Raw genomic sequence first — 25252 nt, forward strand, 5'->3', positions numbered from 1 at the left:
TTATGATTTAAACTCAGATTTTCCAAATAAAAGGCTTTAAAGAACCAGGAAAACAAAAAACGTAACAATGCTGAAAAAGGAATATGTTCATTTAATCACTGTGTAGAGAACTTGAGGAGCAACTTCCCAAAGCTCTAATGCCAATGTAGGCCAGAGGTGGCCAGCTCTGCTCTTGTTTCAGTTCAACATTGGATGGAGAGGAAAAGGTGAAAGTCCAAAACCAATCAAGTAGCAAGTGAGTTATTTTCCAGCCAAGGACCAAACAAGATCACATTTCCAAGCATATCAACATACTTGTAGAGGATACTTGTGGGTTTGCTCCTCTGGAAGAGCAGTGAAAACAAGACAACACAGACTCAGGCGCACAATTCCCTGGCTGGTGTGATAATCTCTGCATGGCTGGCAGCAGTAGGGCATTCAAGACCCACAAGGTTTCTTTACATGGACAAGGCACCGGGAAAGTCAAGTAGAAGGCAAAAATCTTGATTAAAGCATTCCCAAAGACAAGATGACCTTTTGCAGCTCCCTCAGGGACATAAACAACAAAGTATCCACACCCTCCGGAACAGCTGAAACCTCCAAGAAAGCCCAACATAAAAATAACTACAAAGCAAATCCATCATGTTACTGATTCTTTCCTCTTTTATTCATCTTTCAACAGAATTTTAGTTCTTCATTTCATACCAGTAGACTAAAACACAGGAAAACCAATGCATCAAAATTGACACCCAAATGAATTTGTAGTGGTAGGAAATACAAAGATCATGTTATATTTAACATCAGTTATCCCAGGCAAAATCTGTTATTGCATACCTCACACCACCATATCTACTGGCAGTCACTTACCAGAAGATTGAAGCCATGCTTGAATTTCTGGAAGCAGTCAATAAATTCATCAGGAGGTGGTGGTTTTGCACGGAGAGTAAGAACTCCCTCTGGTGAACAAAATGACATTTTTATATATCCATTTACATGGTACATATCTTCTAGAAATGTTACAGATATAGTAAATATCTCCTCTCCCTTGGTCCAAGAGGAAATGTTTAGAGATCTCCTTGGCCAACTAGATATACATAAATCTACAGGGCCAGTTGGGATTCACCCAAGGGTATTAAGGGAGCTGGAGGAAGTGCTTGCTAAACCTCCTTCCATCATCTACCAGCAGTCCTGGCTGACTGGGGAAGTTCCATTGGACTCGAAGCTGGCAGATGTTACATCTGTTTACAAGAAGGGTCAGAGAGAGGATCCAGGAATCTACAGGCCTGTCAGTCTGACCTCAGTGCCAAGGAAAGACATGGAGCAGGTCATCTCGGGTGCCATCTCACAGCACACACACAATTACCAGGTGATCAGGCCTGGTCAGCATGGGTTTATGAAAAGCAGGTCCTGTCAAATTAAGCCAATCGCCTTCTATGACAAGGTCACCCAGTTGATGGAAGAGGGAAAGGCTGTGGAGGTAGTGTACCCGGACCTCAGTAAAGCCTTTGACAGTTTCTCACAGCATTCTGCTTGAGAAAGTAGCTACCACTGGCCTGGACAGATGCACCCTTTGCTGGGTAAAAACCTGGCTGGACAGCCAGGCCCAGAGAGTAGTGGTAAATGAAGTTAACTCCAGCTGGAAGCCGGTCACAAGCGGTGTCCCCAGGGCTCAGTGCTGGGTCCAGTCCTGTTCAATATCTTTATCAATGACCTGGATGAGTGGATCAAGTCCACCCTCAGCAAGTTTGAGGATGACAGTAAACTGGGAGGAAGTGTTGATCTGCTGGAGGGTAGGGAGGCTTTGCAAAGGGATCTGAACAGGCTGGTCTGCTGAGCTGAGACCAACAGCATGAGGTTTAACAAGGCCAAGTGCAGAGTCCTGCACTTGGGACACAAAAACCCCATGCAGCACTACAGACTAGGAGAAGTCTGGCTTGAAAGCTGCCTGGAGGAGAAGAACCTGGGGTTGTCTGCTGACAGCCAACTGAACATGAGTTAGCAGTGTGCCTAGGTGGCCAAGAAGGCCAACAACATCTTGGCTTGTATCAGAAATGGTGTGGCCAGCAGGACCAGGGATGTGATTCTCCCCCTGTACTCTGCACAAGTGAGGCTGCAGCTCGAATACTGTGTTCAGTTTTGGGCCCCTCACTGTAAGATAAACATTGAGGTCCTGGAGCATGTCCAGAGAAGAGCCATGAAACTGGTGGAGAGGCTGAAAAGCAAGTCTTACGAGGAACGGCTGAGGGAACTGATGTTGTTCAGCCTGGAAAAGAGGCGGCTGAGGGGAGGCCTTATTGGTCTCAACATCACCTAAAAGGAGATTGCAGAGAGGTGGGTGTTGGTCTCTTCTTCCAAAAGACAGGTGATAGGTCAAGAGGGAACAGCCTCAAGCTGTGTCAGAGGAAATTTAGATTGGACATCAGGAAAAACTTCTTTACAGAAAGGGTTATCAAGCACTGGAAACAGGCTGCCCAAGGAGGTGGTTGAGTCACCATCACTGGAGGTGTTTAAAAGGCAAGTAGGTGAGGTGCTTGGGGACATGATTTAGTAGTGGACAGGCACAGTTGGAGCTGATGATCTCTAAGGTCTTTTCCAACCTAATGATTCTATAAATACCTAAATAAATAATATATTTACCAGCTTACAGAATCTTATAAACATTGAACCATGACAGTGAGCATATACTGCAGACACATCTCTAATTAGTCACTCCCTGCTGACTTCAAGAAAATTGTTTTCATAGGTTTCCCTCTAAGAATATATTGCATAGGACTTTTGTACCCAAAGTGAAAGAAAATTATCACATTCATGAAAAAAACAACATAAAAAGTCACATTTGCTAGCCACTTCAATCATCCTTAGAGGGAAAAAAAGTTGTGCGTAGTGAGAACTCCTACCTCCGGGTCCTTTCTTTTTACTTTTCTTAGTTTTCTTCCTCTTTGAAAGTTCAGTAAAAGCTTCAGCAGCTTTTTGAAGTTTAGTAACAAAATACTCAATGTCATCCAAAATATGGTTCAGAATTTGCTATGGGAGAAAAAAAAGTAACAGTTTTTCTACAGAATCTGTAGCAGAAAAGCTCCAGAAATCAAAATGACCACATTCTCAGGCATGAGCAGCTTCCTCAAAACAAAATTCATGCTATAACATTCCATATTTAGATTCATTATGTTCCTAACTTTACCAGTAAAGCATTTCAAATCTTTGATTTTTAAAAACTTAGGGTGACTGTTAGTTTTAAAATATGAGAAACAAGAATATTAAATTCTGACTGAAATTATAAAATTTGTTGATATATTACATTTTATTTCACAGTATATGAAAAAAAATCTAATTATTTGAATGGACAGCAGTTTCCAAAATAGTGTAACTTCATAATCTCCTTTAGTACAGAGTATGAAGCTTTTTGTTGAATGTCAGTATGTAGTTTATATTATAAAGAAGTGCTCTTTGAAAAAATTTTTAGAGCAAGTGGAAGAGAATGAGTGAGCCCCTGGGGCAAACATACATACACTAATTCAGCAGGGCTCAACATGCTTTCCTCAAGACTCTCTGATGTTTCTGAGGGCAACAGCTGAGTAGAAAAGTAGGAAGTTACAACTGACAAATAGGGCAATATTTGATATCACACACATCACAGCAACCAATGTTGCCACTCACAGGCCAGAAAAGTTTATATTACACATATACATGGTCCATCTGACTTCAGAAATGACCATACATTTATTTTCCAGATATTGTACATATCTAAATCCAATTAAATTGATGGAATTCTTTATCCTTCTATAATTTGCTGAATTTGGTCTACCACATAAAATAACTATGTCTTGCTTTTTGCAGCAGAAAATTTTACATCAAAATTCATTCCTTTCACTTTTTCTTTTGATTTTTTTTTTACGGAAAAAAACAATAAAGAACTACCACTTATTCATATTTAGGTCTACCACACAAACATAGGCTGTCTGGAAAGCTTTCCTCCAGAACTGAGTTTCCCATGTGGATAAAGTCTTGCCACAAAACAGAGCTGAAAAATTTCATGGACATTAAGCAATATCACTCGTAGTTTCTCACTTACAACATCTCTGTCAATCCTGGCTGCTATCATCTCTGCCGTTTCTTCATGATCATGGTATTGTCTATGTTTTTCAACTGCAGAAAATGAAAGAGTAAGAAGTTCATACTCTTGGAAAATAATACATGGAATTAGTAATGAATACTGCCTGTACAGCTTATGGTTTAAACCATGCTACGCTAAGGATAAGATGGACAGCAAGGACTCAACAAACCTGAAAACACTGTACCCAAATGCCTGATCATGCCAAGTTTCACAAACAAAAGGCAGGTGTATGCTTTCAGTCAACTTAGCTGCATAAATTAAGTAGACCCTCTGGAAATCAAAAGCTTAACAGCAGAAAGATGCAAATTATAAATACAATATAATGAGAAATCATCCCATTTTATAAGATATACTGAAAGCTACTCCAGCAGAAGCAAGCAAGAAAGAATTAGCTACCGCTATCACATCAAAGATAAAGGGATGCCAAGTCTGGCAATATAGAAATAGGAAGCAAAGATGTGATAGAACTGGTATTTTCAAATAACAATGGACGGTCAGTGACTTATTTGAAAACAAGGCACGGTATCATTTTGAGAAATGAAAAGTTTTGCATTTTTAAGTCACGTAACATACTGCACTGTGCTTGTTAACAGGTGGAATTTTGGTAAACACATTTTAGAACAGATCCACATGAGTAGAATAAAAGGAACCCATTAGAAATGCAACAGCATTACTTAGTTAGGGCTTTAAAATATATATATAAAAGAATAATTTTAAAAAGAACTAGTTTAGCCGCACAGACCATTAAAAAGATTAAAAAAATAATAAATAAATAATGCTGATCTCTAGTCACCTTTTAATCCATGACTATGATTTTATTTACCTGAAATATCTGGCCTACACCCTCCCTGTTACTGAAGAGAGCGTTGTTACTAGAGTTAAGACAGTAGTGCTTACTGCCAACGGTACTACGTTCACAAAAAAATCCAGGTTAAAATCTGTAGCCCACACCCCCATCCAACTAAACACAAGTAAAAGCACTTCTGAACAGAAATTCTGAAAATGGACAAGTGCAAGTAAATGACAAGTCAGATTATGACAGTGAAGTCTTATTCCCTAGATCAGGCAATAGTGGCCCAGGGCATTTCAGACTAGACTGGGAGAATAATCCTGTCTGCTCTCAGCAAGGACAGAGGGGTTACCTCACACAATAGTCTTTATGGAAGTGGTCTTCACAAATTATTTTTGTTATTATGGAAGATCATAAAAACCTACTGCCCTGAACAACTGTTTGCCACCACACTATACTGTGGTGGGCTTCCAGAAATACTCACAATCTCCCTGCTCTGCAGCCCACGCAGACCACGCCGCCACGCGGCTTCTCACATCCACCTGGGTGATGGTCCCTGGTGGCACAGGGGCAGGTGCCCGTGGTGGTGGAGGGATGGCGCTGTCAGCTTTGGATATCATCCTAAAGGAAGAGAGGAAAGCCCAGGAGTGACACTTCAAGGAAAAACATTCTGTTTTCTAGAGCTTAATCAGAAAAGACAAGGAGGCTTTTACAAGGATCTCTTCTGCTCTTGAACATACTTGCCAAGTACGCAGTAGTCAAGAGCATCGTGTGTAAATATGTTAAACATAGTATGAAAACCACTCCATGATGGGGTTACCAAATCTTTGTCATCTGGGCACATGGGAAATCCCCAAGAAGAGCCACAAAGCATGATGTCTAGAGATCTGCCAGCTTATGCAGGTAAATTCAGAGGTTTGGGTTTAGTAGATGGCATTTTTATCACCATATCAAGATCTTCACCTTGAATTCTTCTTTTTATAATCCCATCTTGTTCATGCCATTCAACACCAGATTTCAAGAGTTATTTGGCCCTTGAACACTGAACAAAAACTAATGTTTCCATCACCATTCTTTCCTCCAGTCTCCTGGGCATTTTTCTCCGCATGTCCCACACTTCTATTTGTCAGTAACCTTACAGTAATTTGACAATGCAATGTAAGGGAGAACGGTGTCTCCTCATGACACAGTGCCAGCACATACCTGATATGACAGTGAGTCACTAGCAAAGAGCTGTAATGCACTGATGACCCCTTGACCTCATAGCTCTCAAAGACTCATATCTCAGCTTATTTTTCCCACTAGATGTACTGACCTACATTCTCTTCCCAATTACATCTCATTGGTTTCCAGCACACTGAATGTGCATGAGTCCTTGTGGATTTACCTCTTTGTGCTTATAATTGTTTGTTACTGTTTGTTACTTATTTAAGTCTACTTATTTAATTTTAAACCTAGAGGTAAAGTTAGACACAGTTCAGTTTTTGTTTTGTTTTATAGGCGAGCCCATTACTTAAGGAAAACTTCATGAGTTGTGCATCAGAATTTAATAGGTAACAGAGACTGCTATAAACTCATTCATACAATAGTGACACTTTTACTTAATGGTTTTGTCCAGCACAGAGTTCTTTGTCTGGACCAAAAAAACAAGTGCTATTGAGAGATACTATCAGGACTGAGTTCCATATTAACTTGTCAACAGACCACCACCATATCCATTCAGTATCTAATATATTTCCACCCTTGCTGTTATACCTCTGTTGGCTGCCTCTCATTTCAGCATTAATCATCTTTGAACCCAACAGACACTTTTCCCTCACATTTTCTTAATGGCAGAGAAGCTTTTGCTACTAGAGAAACAAGGATTCTTCAGTATCATTAAACAAGCAGGCAGGAAGATTATTCAACCTTCAGTTGCTGTTTTATTTATCATCTTTAGATCCCAAGGTCTTTTATGAGCATCTCACTTACTTGGAGGTATGGGGCAGTTACATTTTTTATTTAAATTCTGAACTACTTGACCCATATTTGGAACTGAGATATGCAACACTTTTCTCTGGAAACTGGTGACTATGCCAGCTGTTCCTGTCACTAAGTTAGAATTAAGAAAGGTAAGAATGATGCTATAAATTGAGAGAGCATGAAATAATTATTGAAGCAAGGCCTTTACAAGTGGGTTTGGAAGTATATTATCAACTAGCAATAAAGAGTAAAAAACAGCAAGCAAACTTGGAGAGTTTATGAATCCTGTAACAACTACACACTGTCAAGTAGTTAGATTTTTACCTCAGTGTCTCAAGCCTCTTCTTCTGTTTCCCACTCTTGCTGTCACTGATGGCACTTTCAATATCTTCATGAATAAAGCTAGCCTGAAGAGACAGGAAAAGAAAATGTCAGTTATCAGTTGTATCTCCTCATGCACTTTTTTTTAGGACATCTTTAGATTCCAGAATTCCTTATCAAATCCCATTTATTTAAAAATTCTGAGATATATTATTTTACAACATAAACAAAATGAGGGAACACAGAATGCTGTTGTCAGGGAGTTGGTATTTTTTTCAGTGTTCCAATCTCCAGTATTATCATCAGAGGAGAATGTCATCTAGATACAAAATTTGTCTGAACAGCTGTAATTATCTCAAGTCAACCATTATTGAATAGCTAATTTTTCCCTTCCATATACATAATTTTTGTTTCTCCTAAGCATGTTAGGGAAAAGACATACAATTAAAAAAAAAAATCTACTATAGATAGTAGCAGCATAAAGATTAGGAAAGTAACATGTGGTGATACAGTGTTCTTTAAGACATAACAAAAGCCTCCAATTTCCCTTTGATGTTTTTTTCAGAACATCTCCTAATCTGTAGGTTCTCAATTCTTCATGACTGCAGTCTGCCTCCACCAGTGGCCCACAAGTGAAGTTTTGATGTACGTCTAAGGCATTATTTTAATAGATCTTGCGTTAAATAGGTCATGGCTTCTCATAGGATTTAGAATGCTCTGTTACACGTCTTCAGCTGACAAACTGATTCCCTGCACAGGATATCAAAGCCCATATCTGTCAGTGTCTGGCTCACTCTACAAGGTCCATATCTTTCTTACTACCCTCATAGTGGAGAAGTATGTAAGCTTTTGTGAGGAATATGTAACTTCTGCTAGGACTAGAAGATTTTGTTGAATTTAGTATCGAAAGGGATTAAAGGACTTCTCGGGCTATAATGGATTGTACTACAGAATATAGATGAGGAATACACTAAGGTTAAAGAATTAATAGAAACAACTTAAGGAGATTTGAGGACCCTAAAGCCAGAATGATTCTAATATTCATACTCCTGATATTTATTATTTAACAATTTTTATTTAGAAAATATTGAGTGCCCCAAATATTATTGATTTTGACTATTTTTTTATTGCAGAGGTTTCTGAGGTTCATGTTAACTTCTAAACAAAAGCAGGAAATAGGCAAGGGAGAAAGAGCTAACCTTTCAAAAACAGCAAGTCTCATAGGTAAGGACAAAAGTTAGGGTATGGTCACAGACTCAAACAATACCTCAAAAGAAAAGGGGGATTCTGGACGTCCAAGTCATCTTTATGTGCTCAGTTTTTTTTATTTGTACAGGGGAACAACTTCAAAATACAAAACTCTGAAGAAAAGAGACCACCTCTACACTTTAGGAAGCTGGGTCCACTCAGACCTCAATAAGGATCCCTGCATTATTTAACATAACGCCATTTGAACTTCTCACAGGATCCTAATTTCCATCGAAACTGCAAATTCTCTGCAACTAATCATACAATTAGCCAGTCATCTTCACATCATTTTCACCACACCAATTTCAAAACAGTTGAACAATGTGATTAGCAATCTGTTATTTTAAGGCAATGATACAAACTACTCCAAAAGACCAAGTAAAATCCAGGGCTCAGAAGAGTCCTTGCAGATTATAAATTTGAGATAAAAAACAATTTTACATACTTCAGAAGTGTGTATGCAAACCATATACATATTCCAGAGTTTTACTCATTTGCAAAACTAAATAAGCAGCCACAGAACCCAAGAACTCCTATTTACAGTAACAACATATTTGCACGAACACTACAGATTCAGTTTACATACAGGACTACTCTTGTAAGACATACTACACTATATTTACTAACATAAGTAGTTATGATATCATAAATGAATTAAACTTAAAGCATATTTATAAAAACAAAAGAACAGAATTATCTGATTTTATACACTGAATTTGCCAACTGATAAAATCAAATAAGTCACAGCAGATATTCATTACTACCTTACCTTAATCTCATCACATTGGAAAAGATGCAAATCAGGCTTGTTTTGGGTAGGTTCCTTACATATTAATGCAAGAATTGAATTGTAATTGCATGCATTCATCACAGCTTGGCAATGCTGAATTGTGCTTAAAGGAAAATTCTCCAGTTCATTCTGCCGGAAGAGGAAAAAAAAAAAACCACAAAACACCACCTTACTACACAGTGCCACGATCTCAGAAAAGCTGCATGAGTTAAAAAGGGAAAGTGATAATAAGCTAATTAAAATACTGAATCTCACATACATCATTTTAATGCCTATTCCCTTTTTCTTTCTCTCTGAAAATGGAACTGCCACTCACAGATCTTACCTTTGATTCCAAGTCCACCAAACTGACAGCTTTGTCATCCACTTGAAGAATCATATCTTGAGTCCACACTTTGCCTTTGGCATCCAGCAATTTCAGCTTCCTTATTCCATCATCTACTGTAATCATTGCCTCTTTTCGGTCCAGAACAAAGGTGGTCAAGTGCTAATAAATAGTATGTATATTAAAAAAAAAATAAAAAAAAATTGCCCTATTTCTAGGCAGTGTCAGTATTCAAATTGCCAGGAAAAAGTAATACAAATTATTGATTAAAGTGCCTTCGTATATGACAGATCCCAGTTGTTGTCCATAAGAGAAGATGTTTAGTCCATAATATCATTTTAAGTCAACTGATTTTTGTAACTCACAGTCATCCTCTGTCATTTCCTCACTAAAGTAAGCAGTTAGACTTGAAAGCATGTTCTGACATATTTCAGGTATCACAGCTAGAAATAAACCTTGAGTATTTAATTAGCTTTCTTGAGGAGAGCAAATCTGTCTCTTTTGGCAAGATGAATCCAGGAAACGTCAGCAGAAGCTTCCCAGAAACACCCTGCCAACATACCTCCACCTCCACCCTACCTGGAGAGTCCTCATCTCTTCCAGAATTGCCAGCTAGCACACTGACGGCAACTCTGATGGCTTACATCTGACTGGGATACCTTATGGACAGGCTAGTTGCTTCTTTTATGCTGATCACAGTAGAAATGTAGTATACTAACTACTTTTGCTCACTATCAATTGAAATATTCTTCAGATTCAAGTAATGGTCTAGAAACTAAATACTACCTCACAGACATCATCTCAACTAGTTCCCTTCTTATTATGGTTTTGACAATTTCTCCTTCAACATGCCAACCATGCAAGGCAACCCATTTAGTCATTTCCTGTTATCCAGGCATAAATCCAGATTCACATTCTCATTGAAGACCTGGTTACAGTCATTTGAGTTGAAACAATTTTAATATATGCTTATACATCTGTCTTCTGAGTAACATAAAAAAAAAAAAGAAAAGAAAAATCAAGAGGATATAAGTGTTCTTTCTTCTATTAGAGGATAGCAGCACTTACTCATGACAGACAAGAGAGTAGATACAAGCTGCGTATAGTCAAAGCATTTAAAACATGTAAAGAGAAACAAACTCTCTCTTTACTGTTCACACAGGAATTCTTAGTTTCCAAATACCAGTACTAACTTTCATGCAGTACAGCACTAAAATTGCTATGAAGAAACCAAAGAAAAACACGGGCAGACAATTAGAAGCAACACAAGTATTCATTTGCAAGCTGATCATAGGATAGCAGCACTTGAAATTAAGACCTTCAGCATGTGATCTCACAACTTACAGCTAACTTAAAGCCCAGAAACAAGGAGTTGAGAATCTACAGTATCTGCAAGACTTGGCTTAACCCATGATAGTGGCCTGATGGCAGTGAGAGAGAGCTTGTGCCAAAACAGAAAGACAGAATGAGGCATTGCATCCAGTCTTACTTTGTTGAATATTTTAAATATATCTACTCCCAGATAAAATATGACATCAACGTACAGTAATTCTTCAAAGCAGCTTAAAATGGGAAGGAACACACTTTGTACTTCACACTGGGCAAGAAACCGTGCAGGCAGAATATATTTAATTACTACATAGGCGACTAACCAGGGCTTTTAGGGGTTAATAGCCAGCTCTTTCTGAATATTCTGTCATTTCTGTTGATTATAACTGATCAAAGCATTCATTTTAAATATCATCCAGAGAGCCTCACCAACAGCACAGGGTTTTTCAGCTTCACCTCATCCTTGCAATAAGATAGGTTCAGAGACAGGGCAGCATAACACATTGAACTGATATCACATTGAGAAGTCCTGTCCATTTGCCAAAGCACAGACAACTTTGCTACATCAGAATTTCAGCTCATTATGACAAAGCTATAGAACGTGAGACATTTCAGTGTAATCTATTTTGAAGTGACCTCAGGCTGGCAGGATATTTTGGAAGCTGTATATGCCTTTAAGCATATGTATCCTCAAAAATCATGGAAGCAAAAATAAATGCATGTAACCGAAAGCTATAATTGGTATATCACTCCTCATCTCACCTCTACATGATACTGCGAAGTTTCGGATATGCTGCTGGCACTGTCTCGTGCATAATTCTTTCTTTGTTCTAGAGATGGGAGGAAAAGAAAGAATAATTATTCATTCAGCTTCTTATCATGCTGTTTTGAATACCTCTCAGAGACACTTAAGACTGGTTGGATATATGAAAGAAGAAGATGAGCTACTGATAATTTCTGCATTTCAACAGTAAATCCGTTCACCCCCACATAGTCCAGGATGAGAATCATACCTACATCAAAGATGTTAAGAGAAAGCTGGTGGGTGAAAAAACAAAACCAAAAAAAAAGGCCAGTTATCTCATCAAAGTGAGTCAGGACACTGAAGGGGAGTAGTGTTCTGACTGGAACCACTTCATTGGGAAGCCTGATTATTAAAATTACTGGCTTGCCACTTTGGTAGCAATAACTTAACTACCATCAGGCTTACTGATTTTGTATAAACATATTTGAAAGTGTAAGTATTTTCTGGTATGCATCTTAAATCTGCAAAACAACAAAGCCACACACAAACCAGACCTGGCTCATCCTTTGTTTCTTCCTAAAGTAATCAATTTAATGAATCACTAATGTAGAAATATGCAAGGAAAGGGGTTAAAAAAACCCAAACCAACAAACTCACCAAAGATCTCTAAACAGAAGTATTTTTCAGTTGAACAAAATACAATGCTGCAAAATCAGAAACACTGTTTGCCTTTTACTCCATACAGTAGATTAATATCTAACCAGGAGAGAAGGGAAAATGCAAGAAGACACAATGCATACCCACACCACAATATAATGAATTCAGATGAATATTGAAGAAAACATCTTAACTTCAGTGGAAAAAATTTGAATGCAGCATCTTTTTGCCATAAGCACTTAAGTGCCTAATGTGGTACCACACAGGAGCTTTGCCTAAGGAAGGAAGTAACTAGGACACTTGACCAAGAGAGATCCAAGGAAAGTCTACAAGCAGGTAATTCTTCTCTCTCCATTTCATTATAACTTAATTTCTGAACCTCAAAGGTAGTTTGATTTTGTTTAGAAGTAAAGTATCTGATGCACATAAAAAATCCACGAATTTCATCATACTCTGAAAACAAAAGTGTTTGACTCTATTAACAAAAGATAAGTTACTGTCTGCAAAATAAAAAAAAATACTGATTACTATCAAGCACAATCTCTGACAGGTACAGAACTGTACTGAGGACATCATAAACCCCAAAGTGTAAAAGAGGCTCTTTTCTGACCAAGATTCCTTCAGACAGGAATTTCATGTGCTGACAGATACAACAGTGCCTTCATTTTCAGAAACTATTTGTGGAAGTATTTTGTCACCATTTATCTCTCCAGTTCTCAGTGACTGTCATGAAAGACAGTATAGTTTCTGAAATCCCTCACTAGCTTGAAGCCCTCCTCCCATGATGACAAACACTTCTCATGCAACAGCGCCATCCCGCTACGGTACAGCAGCTACTCAGTTTGCTTTAGCAAGAGAATCATGCAGTGCAATCAGTCCAATTTAAGAATCCTGTGGGTTATCAGAAATATAACTGGGCATGTCTTACTTTAATTATCCATTATTCCAAAATCCCAGGGCATAAGATCTCCGTTGATTCCAACTGTAATTATTTCTGCTTTTGCAGCATGTTGCTTAAAAGTATTTTTTTTTGGTTGAGTTCCATTGTAACCACAGCAGACACACACACACATGCACACCCCAACAAAACAGTCAGTAAAGCAGAACTGTCTGATTTTCTACCTTTCTTTTTTTGTTTGGATGATGATCTGAAGAAGTAAAGTCCATCTGTTCCTAACAAAGGAATTGAAAAGCAGTATCTAATTTAACTCCACAGAATTAGTAGCATCTTCAAGGGGATCAGTTAACAGTCTTCTGTTATGGACTGTAAATGATAGTTAAATGCTGTCCAGTAAGAAAGAATATATGCTTAACAAAAAAGTTGCTTGCTTCATTTAATAATGTATCAAATATTCAATTTTGACTGTTACTATCTCTTTTTTTGGTGAACAAAAATATTATTTTTTAACAAAATCAGCTTAAATGAGGATAAGAAACTTTACATGCACTGTAACATTTATAAATCCTGCAAATAATAACAGTTGGAGTTGTTTTAAATAAACAAAGAAACACTGGCATATGTAGAGGCTCCAAAGTAATTCAAAAGCAGTGAGTAACTTTTTCAAGAGATTCTTTGCTCCGTCTGCCAGGAATTTTGTCCCGTGTTAAGACAGGATATCAAAAACCATTCACAGCACTGATTAACACATCCTCTTCCCAAGAGCAGCACAAGACTCACAACAGACAAGACAGCAAGGTTTTCAACGTACTAAGTCATGCTGAGAACAACAGTGTTTATATAAGAGATAGAGCTTTTTGAATGATAGTAAAAGTTATAGTTGCCTACACTTGAGATCCCTTCCAAGTTCCGCATTCTTAATTACAACAGGGTAGTAACAGGAACTTCAGCATAATTTCCAACAGCAAAATTCAATCTGTGCTTGTGTCAGTAAACAAAAAGTATGGTCACCACAACTGATGTTCCATACCAAGTTCAGCAACAATTCCTATTTGCTTTTTTTTTTTCATGTGGGTAGAATGATTATTAAAACCAGATTTCTGGAAATGCAAATTATTGTTCAGAACAGAAGAGAGTAGAATAGAATATTCCAGTTGGATGTGACCTACAACTAAAATCAATTCCAACTGCCTGACCACTTCAGTGCTGACCAAAAGTTAAAGCCTGTTATTGAGGGCATTGTCAAGTGCCTCTTAAACACTGAAAGGCATGGGACATCAGCCACCAATTTTCGTTATCCCATAGGCCCTTTTACCAAAACACCCTTGTAATGTATGTCACTTACGCAGATTTGGAGACTCCCTTTTCTGAGAGTCCAAGGATGTGATGCAATATAAACTCTGTAGTGAGGCATGTAAATTGAACCCAGGGAGACTTACAAGACTTGTGGCAGTTACAGACCAAACCAAAAAAAAAGAGAGGGTACCTCACAGGATCTTAAATACTGTTCAGTGCTGCAATTTTTAACATGGTTTTGGATGAGCTAAGAATAGAATGAGCCTATAGCAGCTGTGAACATTGTCAACACTGTTAAAAAGAAGCTGCACCTCCTTCTGCTGATAGCCTTGAACTTCTAGCAAAATTAATATAAGCCCGCAAACCTGGCCTGTGTCCTTCTCTACCCAAATGACACAAGTGTGCCACTTCTTCCTACACTTCCTCATTTCCATTTCCAAGTTAGATATGTCTGAGAATGATGCTCACAATTGCTCACCTATTTACAGCTCCTTCTTCTCCTACAGCTGTCCTTTGCCATTCTTTTGGAAAGATAGTTTCCATCTCCTCAACTCTTTCACATATCAAAATGGCTGATTATTATTCATCAATATTAATCTGATTGCTTTTACAGAAACCCTGATAACACCTCTTGAATTATGACACAAACTTCAAACGCAACACATCCTAGTATTGAAAACGAGCCACAGAATTTGCTGACAACTGAACGTACTGGGTCTGGAGTTAATTTTCTCCACAGCAGCCTGTATGGAACTGTGTTTTGGATTTGTGACAAAAGCAGCATTGATAACATAGGGATCTTTTAGTTACTGCTGAAAAGCATCAAGGCCTTTTCTGTTTCTCACCCTGCCTCCCCCAGTGAGTGGACTGGGAGTGTACAAGATGTTGGGAGGGGACACAACTGGGACAGCTGAACAAAGGAATATTCCATACCATATAATGTCATGTGCAGCAATAAATCTAGTGGGTAGCCTTTCCAAAGCAGCCGTTGCTCAGAGACTATCTGGGCACTGGTCTGCCTATGGGAGGTGATGAGTGATTGCCTTTGTGTTCCTTAGGTTTTCTTCTTCCCCCTTTCCTCCACTTATTAAGCTGCCTTTATTCTGAACCATATGTGTTTTCTTGCTTCAGCTTTTCCAGATCTCTCCAGTATCCTGCTGTGGGGAGCAGATAGGGGAGAATAAGCAAGCAACTGGATAGATCTTTAGTTGCTGATTGGAGTCAGCCTCTGACACTTATGAAAAAAAAACCCCACAAACAACACATACACCCTTCCCCCATTTTGTATACTTCATTTCACTCCTAATCCTCTCAATCAATCTCAGTCTCTCCCAGATCCTTTCATGCATGAAGAGTTAGTTACTGTAGCTAAGGTGAAATTCTGCAGAGACTTCCAGATAGGATGTATAAAATTATCGAAGAATGAAGAAAACTATTGAACTTTTTCTATTTACTCTACTTAGTGCAGCTCTTGCATTCGACATGTAAAATACAGTGCAGGCTTAAGACTGCAGTTAGCACAAACCCTGCTGAAGATGGCAGTTAACTCAGTCCCACTGATACACTGCACACAATTTACATATTTTCCCTCTGATAAATGAAAAAAAACAACCCACTAGTAATAACTAGATTGCAGCAGAAGACACTTAAGCTAAAAATCTTCCTTGGAACCTATAATAGATGCAACTCAGAGGAATCTGAGCACCATAATCTCTCACAAGGCAAGGGCAATAAACTTAAAAGTATTATGGCATTTCACTCACAGGTCCTGACTGCAAGATCTACTAGCTACTAAACCTTTCAAAGGAACACAAATATTGATCCACAAAAACTGATAGTCTTCCAGCTGTGAGATGTGGAGACATGTTGCTGCTGTTCATGTCTTTGTGAACTTACTGAATTCACCGATCATCAAGAAAGGACCATGGTCCTGGTTTCAAAAAGACATGAAAAGTTACTGATTTCATACAAATTTGTGAAGCAGCCAGAACACCAGAATACAAAAAAAAAATGCTCTCTTGAACAAAGACTTTTAGCCAAGCCAAGGACACATTAGACAATATAAAATACAGACAAACAGGACTTGAGATTGCCATCGCTCATTCTCTTCCTTGTCTTTCCTACACTAAGAACTTTGTGCTCTCCCCAGTTATTTCTGTGAAGGACCATTACATACTTTGGAAAGATAACTATTTCATAGTTTCAGACAGAAAAACTGATGTGGCCAAAGGTCTCTTGAGGCAGAGCTATGAATGGCACCTGACAAAGCTAAAGGTAAAGTCCTGTCTTGCCCATTTTCCAGCTGAAAGATGGTGCAGCAGTACAACAAATAAGAAAGCTGCTTAATACACTCTACCATAGGCTGGCTCTATGCCACTGTTCGGAAGACCACACAGAGAAATGTATCACAGCAAAAGAAATCTAACTATTTATCTAAGTAGGAAAAACTTTTACCAAAAACAAAAGATCTCTGAGTCTTAACAGATGACCTGAAGCACAGGTACTGCCACTTAGGGCTATAATACTTCAGGTGCAACCAAACTTCAGTTCTTAAAAGCCCAAAAGAGAAATGAGGAATCCTGATGCCCTGACTTCCACTGATGTGCATAATGAATGTTATCAGTGCTATGGTTCTGACAGTGAAAAGGACAATCCTGGATCCCATCTTCCCCTTCCATAGCCAAACTGGAAAGTGACTGTACAGTGTACAAAGAGACAGAGATATGAAATTTTACGGCAATTCATATGGAGATTGCTTAAAAGTGTTTCTCAAACTGCTCTTTGAATCCCAGAGGGACAATATAAATTATTGCCATCACACATCATTAAAAGCCTAATACTTAGATTACTATTGTATATTTGTGGTTTGCATTGGACTAACTGCTGACAGCCTTTTAAGAATGTATTGCAGCAGCTGGAAAAACTCATCTTGAGATTGAAAGCAAAATGCAGGGAATGTATCCTACACATCTGGGTAGAAAGGACAAAATTTGAGTTCAAAACAAATCCCATTTAGAGAGGAGCAATTACTATCACTTTCTGAGATTTGTGCCACAATCTTCTCCCTGATCCTATGTGGAACTAGCTGTCAGAGAAAGTGTATAGTTGAAAAGTCAATTGTCATTTTAATTAATTTGAATATCAAATAACACAAGCATGGCCTCTTTTAATAGACTTGTTTACCTAGTCTGTGATCTGCTTGTGATTTTCTTGACTTTACTGCACTGCAATTCTTGCTTTGAATGAGGTATTTGAGCAATGCAAAGATATACGTACAATTTCACTACTAGCACCTAACACAACCATGAAAGTATAAACACAACGTATAAAACACCTAGTCTTTTCTGATGCAGTGTGAAGACAATTTTGCTAACAATCTTTCAATTCTGTGCCATATAATAACCTAATAATTTGGATCAAACCACTAGCTCACTGCTTCTGGGGAATGGAGCTACTCCACACTGCGTCATTTGCTGGCAAATCCCCAGCTCCGCCCTGGCTATTGGTGCCGACTGACACTGTGTGTCTCTCCACAAGCAGAGCTGCAGAAGACAGATGGAGAAGACAATGCTAGAACAACAGATGACAGTACAAGCCAAAATCCATTTCGGATGGAAAGATCAGGAAGCAAACGATGAAATAAAACCCATAAGAATGTGCAGAGAGCATCTTCCCCTCCAGTTCAGAGAGAGATTTATAATGCAACTAGAAAATAGTTCATTTCAGGAAGGAAATGAGGGAAACCAAAGGGACAATTTGACACAGGAAAAAAGCTAGTTTCAAGGAAGTTTTTGCTTTCAGATAACCACACCAGAGATAAAAACTAGACCAGCACCATCACTAACTAAACTCTCTGTAACACCAAAAAAACTGCAGCCTCCCTTCCCACTGGCACTGGTCATCAGGCAGAAAGTTGACCACAAAGGACTGAACAATCATGAAACACCTCAGCACTGACAATCAAGAGATGAACCTCACGCCATGACATATACACATACACATATATGTATGCATATATATCCAAATTATTATTACTATTAATGATATTTTTTTTGTCTTTACTGTGATTGGAAGAAATTGAATTCAAGATCTTCACTTGTTGATACTCATCGATAGGTGCTTTTATCTAAATGACATTCAAAAGCTTTCTAAGAAAAGGAAGTTTGTCACAGACAAAGTTTACTGCTAACATTACACTGTTACATTTTATCAATACAAAAACCAACAGTCCATTTTACTTTTACAGTAAAATTATAAGCATCTTTTCTGATACATTTCAAGTGAATCGAGTAAATAAATAAGATTTATGTGTATACATAAAATGTCTATTTAATACAATGTACATAATAGAAAATATTTAAAAGTCTGTATTATAGGCTTTCATTCTCATGAATCTCAAATAAAATACTTAAGCTAGTTACTAAAAATGCTTATTAAAAATATTTTACTTATAATTAACACTTTGTAACAATTCCAGTATCGCTTATCTGCTTCCCACTCCCCTTGGGACAGCACGCACAAAAATCCCTAATATCACAAAAGAAGAAAAGAAACAAGTGAGATGCAGCAGAATTGCTAAAAATTAAAATATATATACAAATAAATTGCCCTGGATTTGAGAAAGGGCTTGGGTGTTTTCCTTCCTTTCTCCCATTCATATGTTTGGCAATATTGACAGCTTAGTTCTATATGCATACAAAACACAGCAAAAGCAGCAGAAAGTGCAAACTCCTCCCTAAAAGCCGTGCCAATATATCTTTACTTGGAGCTCCAGGATAACTGAGTCTTGCACTTCATTCAGTTCTTGGCGAATGCAGCTACAGTTCTATGATATATCTAGCAGCAATGGAAGTGAACCAAGATCAACAATTTATTTTACAAGAGCCACCACACAGCAGTTATACGTTAAGCAATTTCAATTAGAACCTGGTTTCAATTAAGTATTTTAGAAGTAAAAGTCTGTTTATCTTTATATACCTCAAATTTACTCACTTGTCCCCATCTTCTACTGACATATGACTATCCTGTGGCGTGTTTGATATGAAAAAGCTCAGAGAGGTATTACTTTAAATGCTCACAAAGATTAAAGCACACGGTCAAGACACTTACTCGCACTGTCACACTGTTCAAACTATCTACTCTTGAAATATTATGATAATGACATGAAAGGAAAAAGAAAAGCGCAATGCTCTTATAATGTTTCACACAGAAATAATCAGCTAGGAGTTTTTTTTGCAATGTCTCTTTCTGGTTTCTGTTACCACCTACTATTTCTGTCAACACATTTAATCAGTTCGTCAAGTGAACCCATACAGGATGCAGAAATCACTGTTTAAAATAATCACTTTAGAGTTTTCCTCAGTTGCAGTTCCTGCCTTTAATCCTATGTCAAGTGACTGACTTTTGTAGCACACCACTAAAAAAAAATAAATTTAAACTTAGAATTATTCACATGCAACATCATTCTTAAATGTTTCAAATGGTTTCTGCTTCTGTTTACTATAAGTGGACCTCTGCACTACTCTAGCATGGCGCCTTCATCCACCAAACCATGTCAAATTTTTCACACCACTCCTTTTTGCAGTGAGTGCAAAGTCAGGAGACCTCTCATCTCTTAGGCTTTCAGCCTCATGAATTTGAAAGTAGTTCAAAAGCCAACAAGACAATCAGTACAACAGAGTTCACTTGTACTTGCAGGTGAGTAACCAAACTCAAGGCCTGAAGGCTACCCTTCCAAGGGCAAAATTAACACTGTTCTAATGACACAAAACATCCTGCCCTCACTCCCCTAACACCTGAGGTTACTCACAGTCATCACCCCACCCAAAACAGGACAGGGGGAAAAGATTAGTTACTACTAAGGACCTTGTAGTGACTAGATACTGCTCTTTGAGCTTTCCAGTTTGTTAACCTGCAGAAGAGGTGGTAGATGCAACAAGGGAGAGCAAGCTGAGGTGTGCAGGGTCCTGCACAGGACTGAGTTCTCACTGCAAACCTTGTTCTTCCAGTTGTACCAATTTTCAAAACAGCAGTAAACTACATGCACAGATTTTCACAGCAGATTATCTCTCAGCTTCATTGCCACTTGTATTTCCACAACAGCACAGCTATCAGCAGGATGTACTTGTACTGGAGGTAGACAACCAGGAAACAGTGCAGTTTGGCTGGCAAGGAGGATGACTAGTCTGCCACCGCAGCAATTTGGCTGTGGGCTACATAGCAGCATATCCAGCTAAGAGCAATGCTAGCATCTGTAGCTGGCAAGTGCAAAAACGTTTAGGCATTTATAAATAACATCACGTTTGACATTCAAAGACTGCTGAAAATAGCAGGCCAAATAGGGCTTCAAATCTCTTGTATCAAATCTAACCTCCCTGTGTCAAGAAAGAATAATATTGTAAATTCCTTTTCTGCTAGCAGGGGATAAAGGAGGGGAGGCAGGGGGAGACACAGGTCATGAATCAAACCTATAGCTCAGCTAAATCCCTGAATGCCTTCTCCCTGGTACATATCTTAGCTGTAGGATCATTCTTAGTTTTGTGATAAATGCATTATACGTGCCTGTCTTAAAACCTAGCAGGTGGGAGTTTTCCATAAAGGCATTTTCTAGCGAGCCTAGTTAGTTTTAGTAAGAACAAAATCACTTCGATCTTTAATTTTGTTTATAGACAAACTCATATGTGCACGTGCACACAGTTACATATTTAGATGCATAAAACATTTTCACTGTGATATCACAATCAAACAACATTTTTAACATAAATGTTTAGAGACTTTATGCTACCTTACCATAAAGAGCTTTTGCACTTGATTTTGAGTTCTGCTCCCTCTCCGCCTGAGTAAATGTTGGTGAACCATAGCCACTGAAAGAAAAAACATTTCTGGTTAATTCCTGTAGAGATGTGTTTGCCCCACAGGAACAAGCACTGAAAAAAATCCCTCATCTTATGTAAGAGTACACATACTTACAATGTTACTAATTGCTAATGATATTGTATATCATTACAGGATACAAGAATACAATTAATCCTATTTCACTTAGAAGTCCTTCTGAGCTATTTTTTGTTGCATTAATACAACATAATGCACAATAGGGGGGTGGTATACACACAGCTAGTACCATAATATATGTAATCAAATTAAAAATAATAATAATAACAATAATAATATCAACAATAATAAAAAGACTTAGTAGGAGTTTGGTTTTTTCCTGCATACACAAGTGTTAATTGTTTTTAATAGTTTTAATAGCTTTTCATAAAAGACTTAAAAGGAATATCATCGACTCCAACAACTGAAAAGGCAACCAAAAATCCTTCCAGTGTAACAAGAATGAGTCATATACAAACTCACATTAAAGGGGCAACAATATGAGACGCAGATGACAGCACAGATGCCCTGCTCCATACACGAATACATGTTTTTTGGCACCAGATTAGGTCAATTCTCATTAATGCTCCAAATGAGCCTAGTGTAATGCTTCTGACATAAGTAGCATCCTCTTCTCTTCTCTCAGACAAGGATAATGCTTTCAGGTAACAGTTGCTTGGTTCTGCTTACAGGGAAATGATATTTTCTCATGGATGGAAAAGGTGGCCTCATCTTCTATACATAAAAGTGCATTTCCTCACTTAAACATCTCAGGTATATGAAGACCTCTCTGAGTAGTGTAATAAGTAAGTTTTGGCTACAGCAATTTATTTTTCTGTTCCAGATTATTCTACTCAGTAATAAAGCTTTACCCTTACACCAGTACAAAAATCAGTCAGATGATACCTGTCAGTTTGGTTACGTGGTTTGGAATCTGAACATTCTTTTACATAAACTGCTTTTGTATTATTCCTATAGGGTATAATAATTATAGCTTTATCAGAAAAGAAAGCATAGAGAAGAAAATACAACAGTAGTTTTTTGTCCATAAAAGAAAAATCAAAGGCATAACCTTACTTCATTTGAGGAAAATAACTTCCATATCCACTGGGAGGAGTGTTTGATATATGTCCATTCATTCTTATCGTCACTTACTGAGGAAAACAATCTGGGAAAAGAAACAGCAGCATATGAATTGAAGTCTCTTGAAAGATGAAGGTTTAATACAGATGTAATTCAAACCTAATGAGAAAATTATGGTTGAAATGAGAAAGGAATTGCATCAACAAGCTCAATTGTTATTATTTGCATTGCGGTGATGCCTTAAAGACCTGTTATAGAACTTCCTCGAGATGCAATTTGATAGCTACTTCTTCAAATAATTTATAACTTAGTGACTAAAGCCATTATTATTGACACAATGGTCTTTAGGAATGGCTTTAAAAATAAAAGGCTGACTAAACAAAGAACAACATCTACTGCAGAAGTGAACAAGATGTACCAAATGGCAACTTCAATAGTCAAGCATGCTTGATTTTAGCTCTCAATTCATTCTTTCAAATGAGACTTTTCAAATGACCTTTTGATACATACTTTATGAAACTTATTAGCTGTATTGTTAGAAAGATGCATTATCAAAACAAAACACAATTAGTAGCCAGAAAGGAAACTCAGTTAGTTATTTTGGGATTAAAAAAAAGACTTTTTTTTAAGCAGTATTTAACATGCTGAAAGTTTGGCATGCCAAATAAAATCTCTTACATAACAAAAATAATGGAAAAGCTTTGATGTAACAGTTAAAATTATGCCTTCTCCCTTTAATAACGTGTCCATTGAAGTTAAAATTTACTCTGGAAAGTGACTTTCATAAGCCTGTAAACAATTAACAAATCTCTATTCAAATATAGCATGGGCAAATATTCTTTCACTTATATTTATATGAATAATATATATTTCTCTATATCTGACATTAAATAGAAATTTTTTTTTACCCTGCAAAACAGTCAAAAGTACATCAGATAAAATTTGTACTTAACAAAAGCTCCAGTTCCAAAGTAAGGACAATCTGCTTGGTTGTACTAGAGCCACCTTACAACCGGCCCATCTTCTGAATCACCACGTCAATTTACTGTATCACTTCTGCTGCTATCTTCCTGTTTTACAAAGAAGCAGTAGCTGATTGACCTACAGTACATACTGTATTTTGTATCCACCTATGTTCAGCTACTTTCCTCTTTTCACACAAAAATACAAGCCCAATCAAATTCTACTCTCAGCTCTCCAGTATTCTGTTATATCAAGACACGTACAAGCTTATTTTAGCCTTCTGTACTGAGAACATAATCATTTTTACATCTTTCCAAGGAACACCTAACATCTCCTACCCAAGATGTGGTTAGCAAAGTTGTATTGATTACATGTTAAACGTAATTTGTGTGAAAGCGAGGTATTGCCTTTACTGAGCACATATTTGGTAATTTGGCTTAGAATCTCTTTAAAAAAAATAAAAACATCTTTCAAATCTTCGATTTTTCCTTGCAGAAAGTCTTTACTGGCACACCCGTATTACACTTCCATTTCTCCTGCACATTATCACAATTATATCACATACCCTACTTGGTAGCCTGTTTGGCTGCTCTAAGCCACTTTTTTACAAAGAGAAGTACTTCGCAGCTGTCTCCAACAAATTACTATCTGTGCCAAGTGCTGTTCAATCCATTAGCAATTACAACCTTTAGGAAGCATACTGAAATTGTCCCATGACTTGAAAGGATAAATTTTTTCATTTTCTCAGCAGAAAGTGCCAGGTCACTGCGCACTCCTTGTTCCGTTTCAGCAAATACATGAACCAGACCTACTCAGAGCGCTCTTCTCCAGCTCATGGTGCCATCAAGCTCTTCAACATGTCCTATCAGCTACTAATTCTTATCTTCTGCATTCATAGATCAATTTTGCTACCCTGCTTAACAGTTTACCCTGTGACTGTCTTCCTAAGAATGACTAAATCCAAAACAATTACCCAAATTATGTCTGTTGCAGTTCAACATCCCCAACTTCCTCTACTTTCCATGTACACATTATTTAAGATAACACTTTTAAAATAATTCTATTTGCCATACATTTTTATCATTTGTGATTTTTTTCATAGCCCTATTTATAATAAATTCTGCAACTATCTGCTTTAACGTGCGATCTGGAAAAAAAAAATGGGTTTAGACTCTCAAAATTATTTCACTCCTGTGATAAATATTGGATTTGTTATTTGTACTCCACCTTAATTTATAAAGCTGGTAAAACAGATATTGTAAGCTGAAGGAATGTAATGTATTATAAGTCAGCATAGCACACTGAGTTTTAAAGCAGTAATGAAGCTGAACAGCGGACTTTCACACCAGGGGAAGAAAACATGTTTCATAACTAAATACTTCTCTACTGTAAGGCATAACACCACTTAGAGTAAACAAAAAAAAAAGGCTTTAAACCTGCATTTCTACTCAAGTGATACTGAAAATCTAACCTCAGAAATTTTGTCTGTCTTTCAAAAAAAAAGAAGAAAGAAAGCATGCAGCTTGTTCTGCCAAGTAAGCAGAAAAGCTTAGCTGATAGGCAAATAAAACACCACTTGCTATTTGGTAGGTGAGTAACCTACAATATTTCCTGTTCTTCATGCAATTTCCCACTGTTAAAATAATCAAATGCTTTTGAAATGCCAAGACAACTACTTTGACATGACAATTTCAAAAGGCTATGCAATACTTCTATTGCTTGATTCAAGAGAGCTCCCAAGTATGAATACAAAAAAACCCTTTACAGTCACTAATTATAATTAATCCAAATATTTATAACAGTATCAAAAAGCTACTCATAATTACCCATAATTATCAGGCACTTTAATTTCTTTCAACCTAAATGCTTCCAAAAAAATGTT

General features: G+C 37.5%; 1 protein-coding gene across 3 annotated transcripts in view; it reads right to left on the reverse strand.

Annotated features, from left to right (window-relative positions):
- The window catches only part of EPS8 (EGFR pathway substrate 8, signaling adaptor), a 140829-nt gene that overhangs the window by 33265 nt on the left and 82312 nt on the right, over positions 1-25252 (reverse strand). For 2 of the 3 annotated variants that reach the window (XM_069861828.1, XM_069861830.1), the window contains 10 exons: positions 22402-22492; positions 21244-21317; positions 11621-11688; positions 9530-9691; positions 9184-9333; positions 7170-7252; positions 5368-5504; positions 4052-4125; positions 2877-3003; positions 847-935 (listed from right to left, as the gene is read on the reverse strand). In XM_069861828.1, the coding sequence (XP_069717929.1) occupies positions 847-935; positions 2877-3003; positions 4052-4125; positions 5368-5504; positions 7170-7252; positions 9184-9333; positions 9530-9691; positions 11621-11688; positions 21244-21317; positions 22402-22463 (1026 nt within the window). In that variant the 5' untranslated portion in view covers positions 22464-22492. Of the gene's footprint in view, positions 1-846; positions 936-2876; positions 3004-4051; positions 4126-5367; positions 5505-7169; positions 7253-9183; positions 9334-9529; positions 9692-11620; positions 11689-21243; positions 21318-22401; positions 22493-25252 lie in introns of those variants that run through there. The other variant, XM_069861829.1, reaches the window with a different exon arrangement.

This window comes from Phaenicophaeus curvirostris, chromosome 1 (genome assembly GCF_032191515.1).
Source record: "Phaenicophaeus curvirostris isolate KB17595 chromosome 1, BPBGC_Pcur_1.0, whole genome shotgun sequence".
Classification (NCBI taxonomy): Eukaryota; Metazoa; Chordata; class Aves; order Cuculiformes; family Cuculidae; genus Phaenicophaeus; species Phaenicophaeus curvirostris.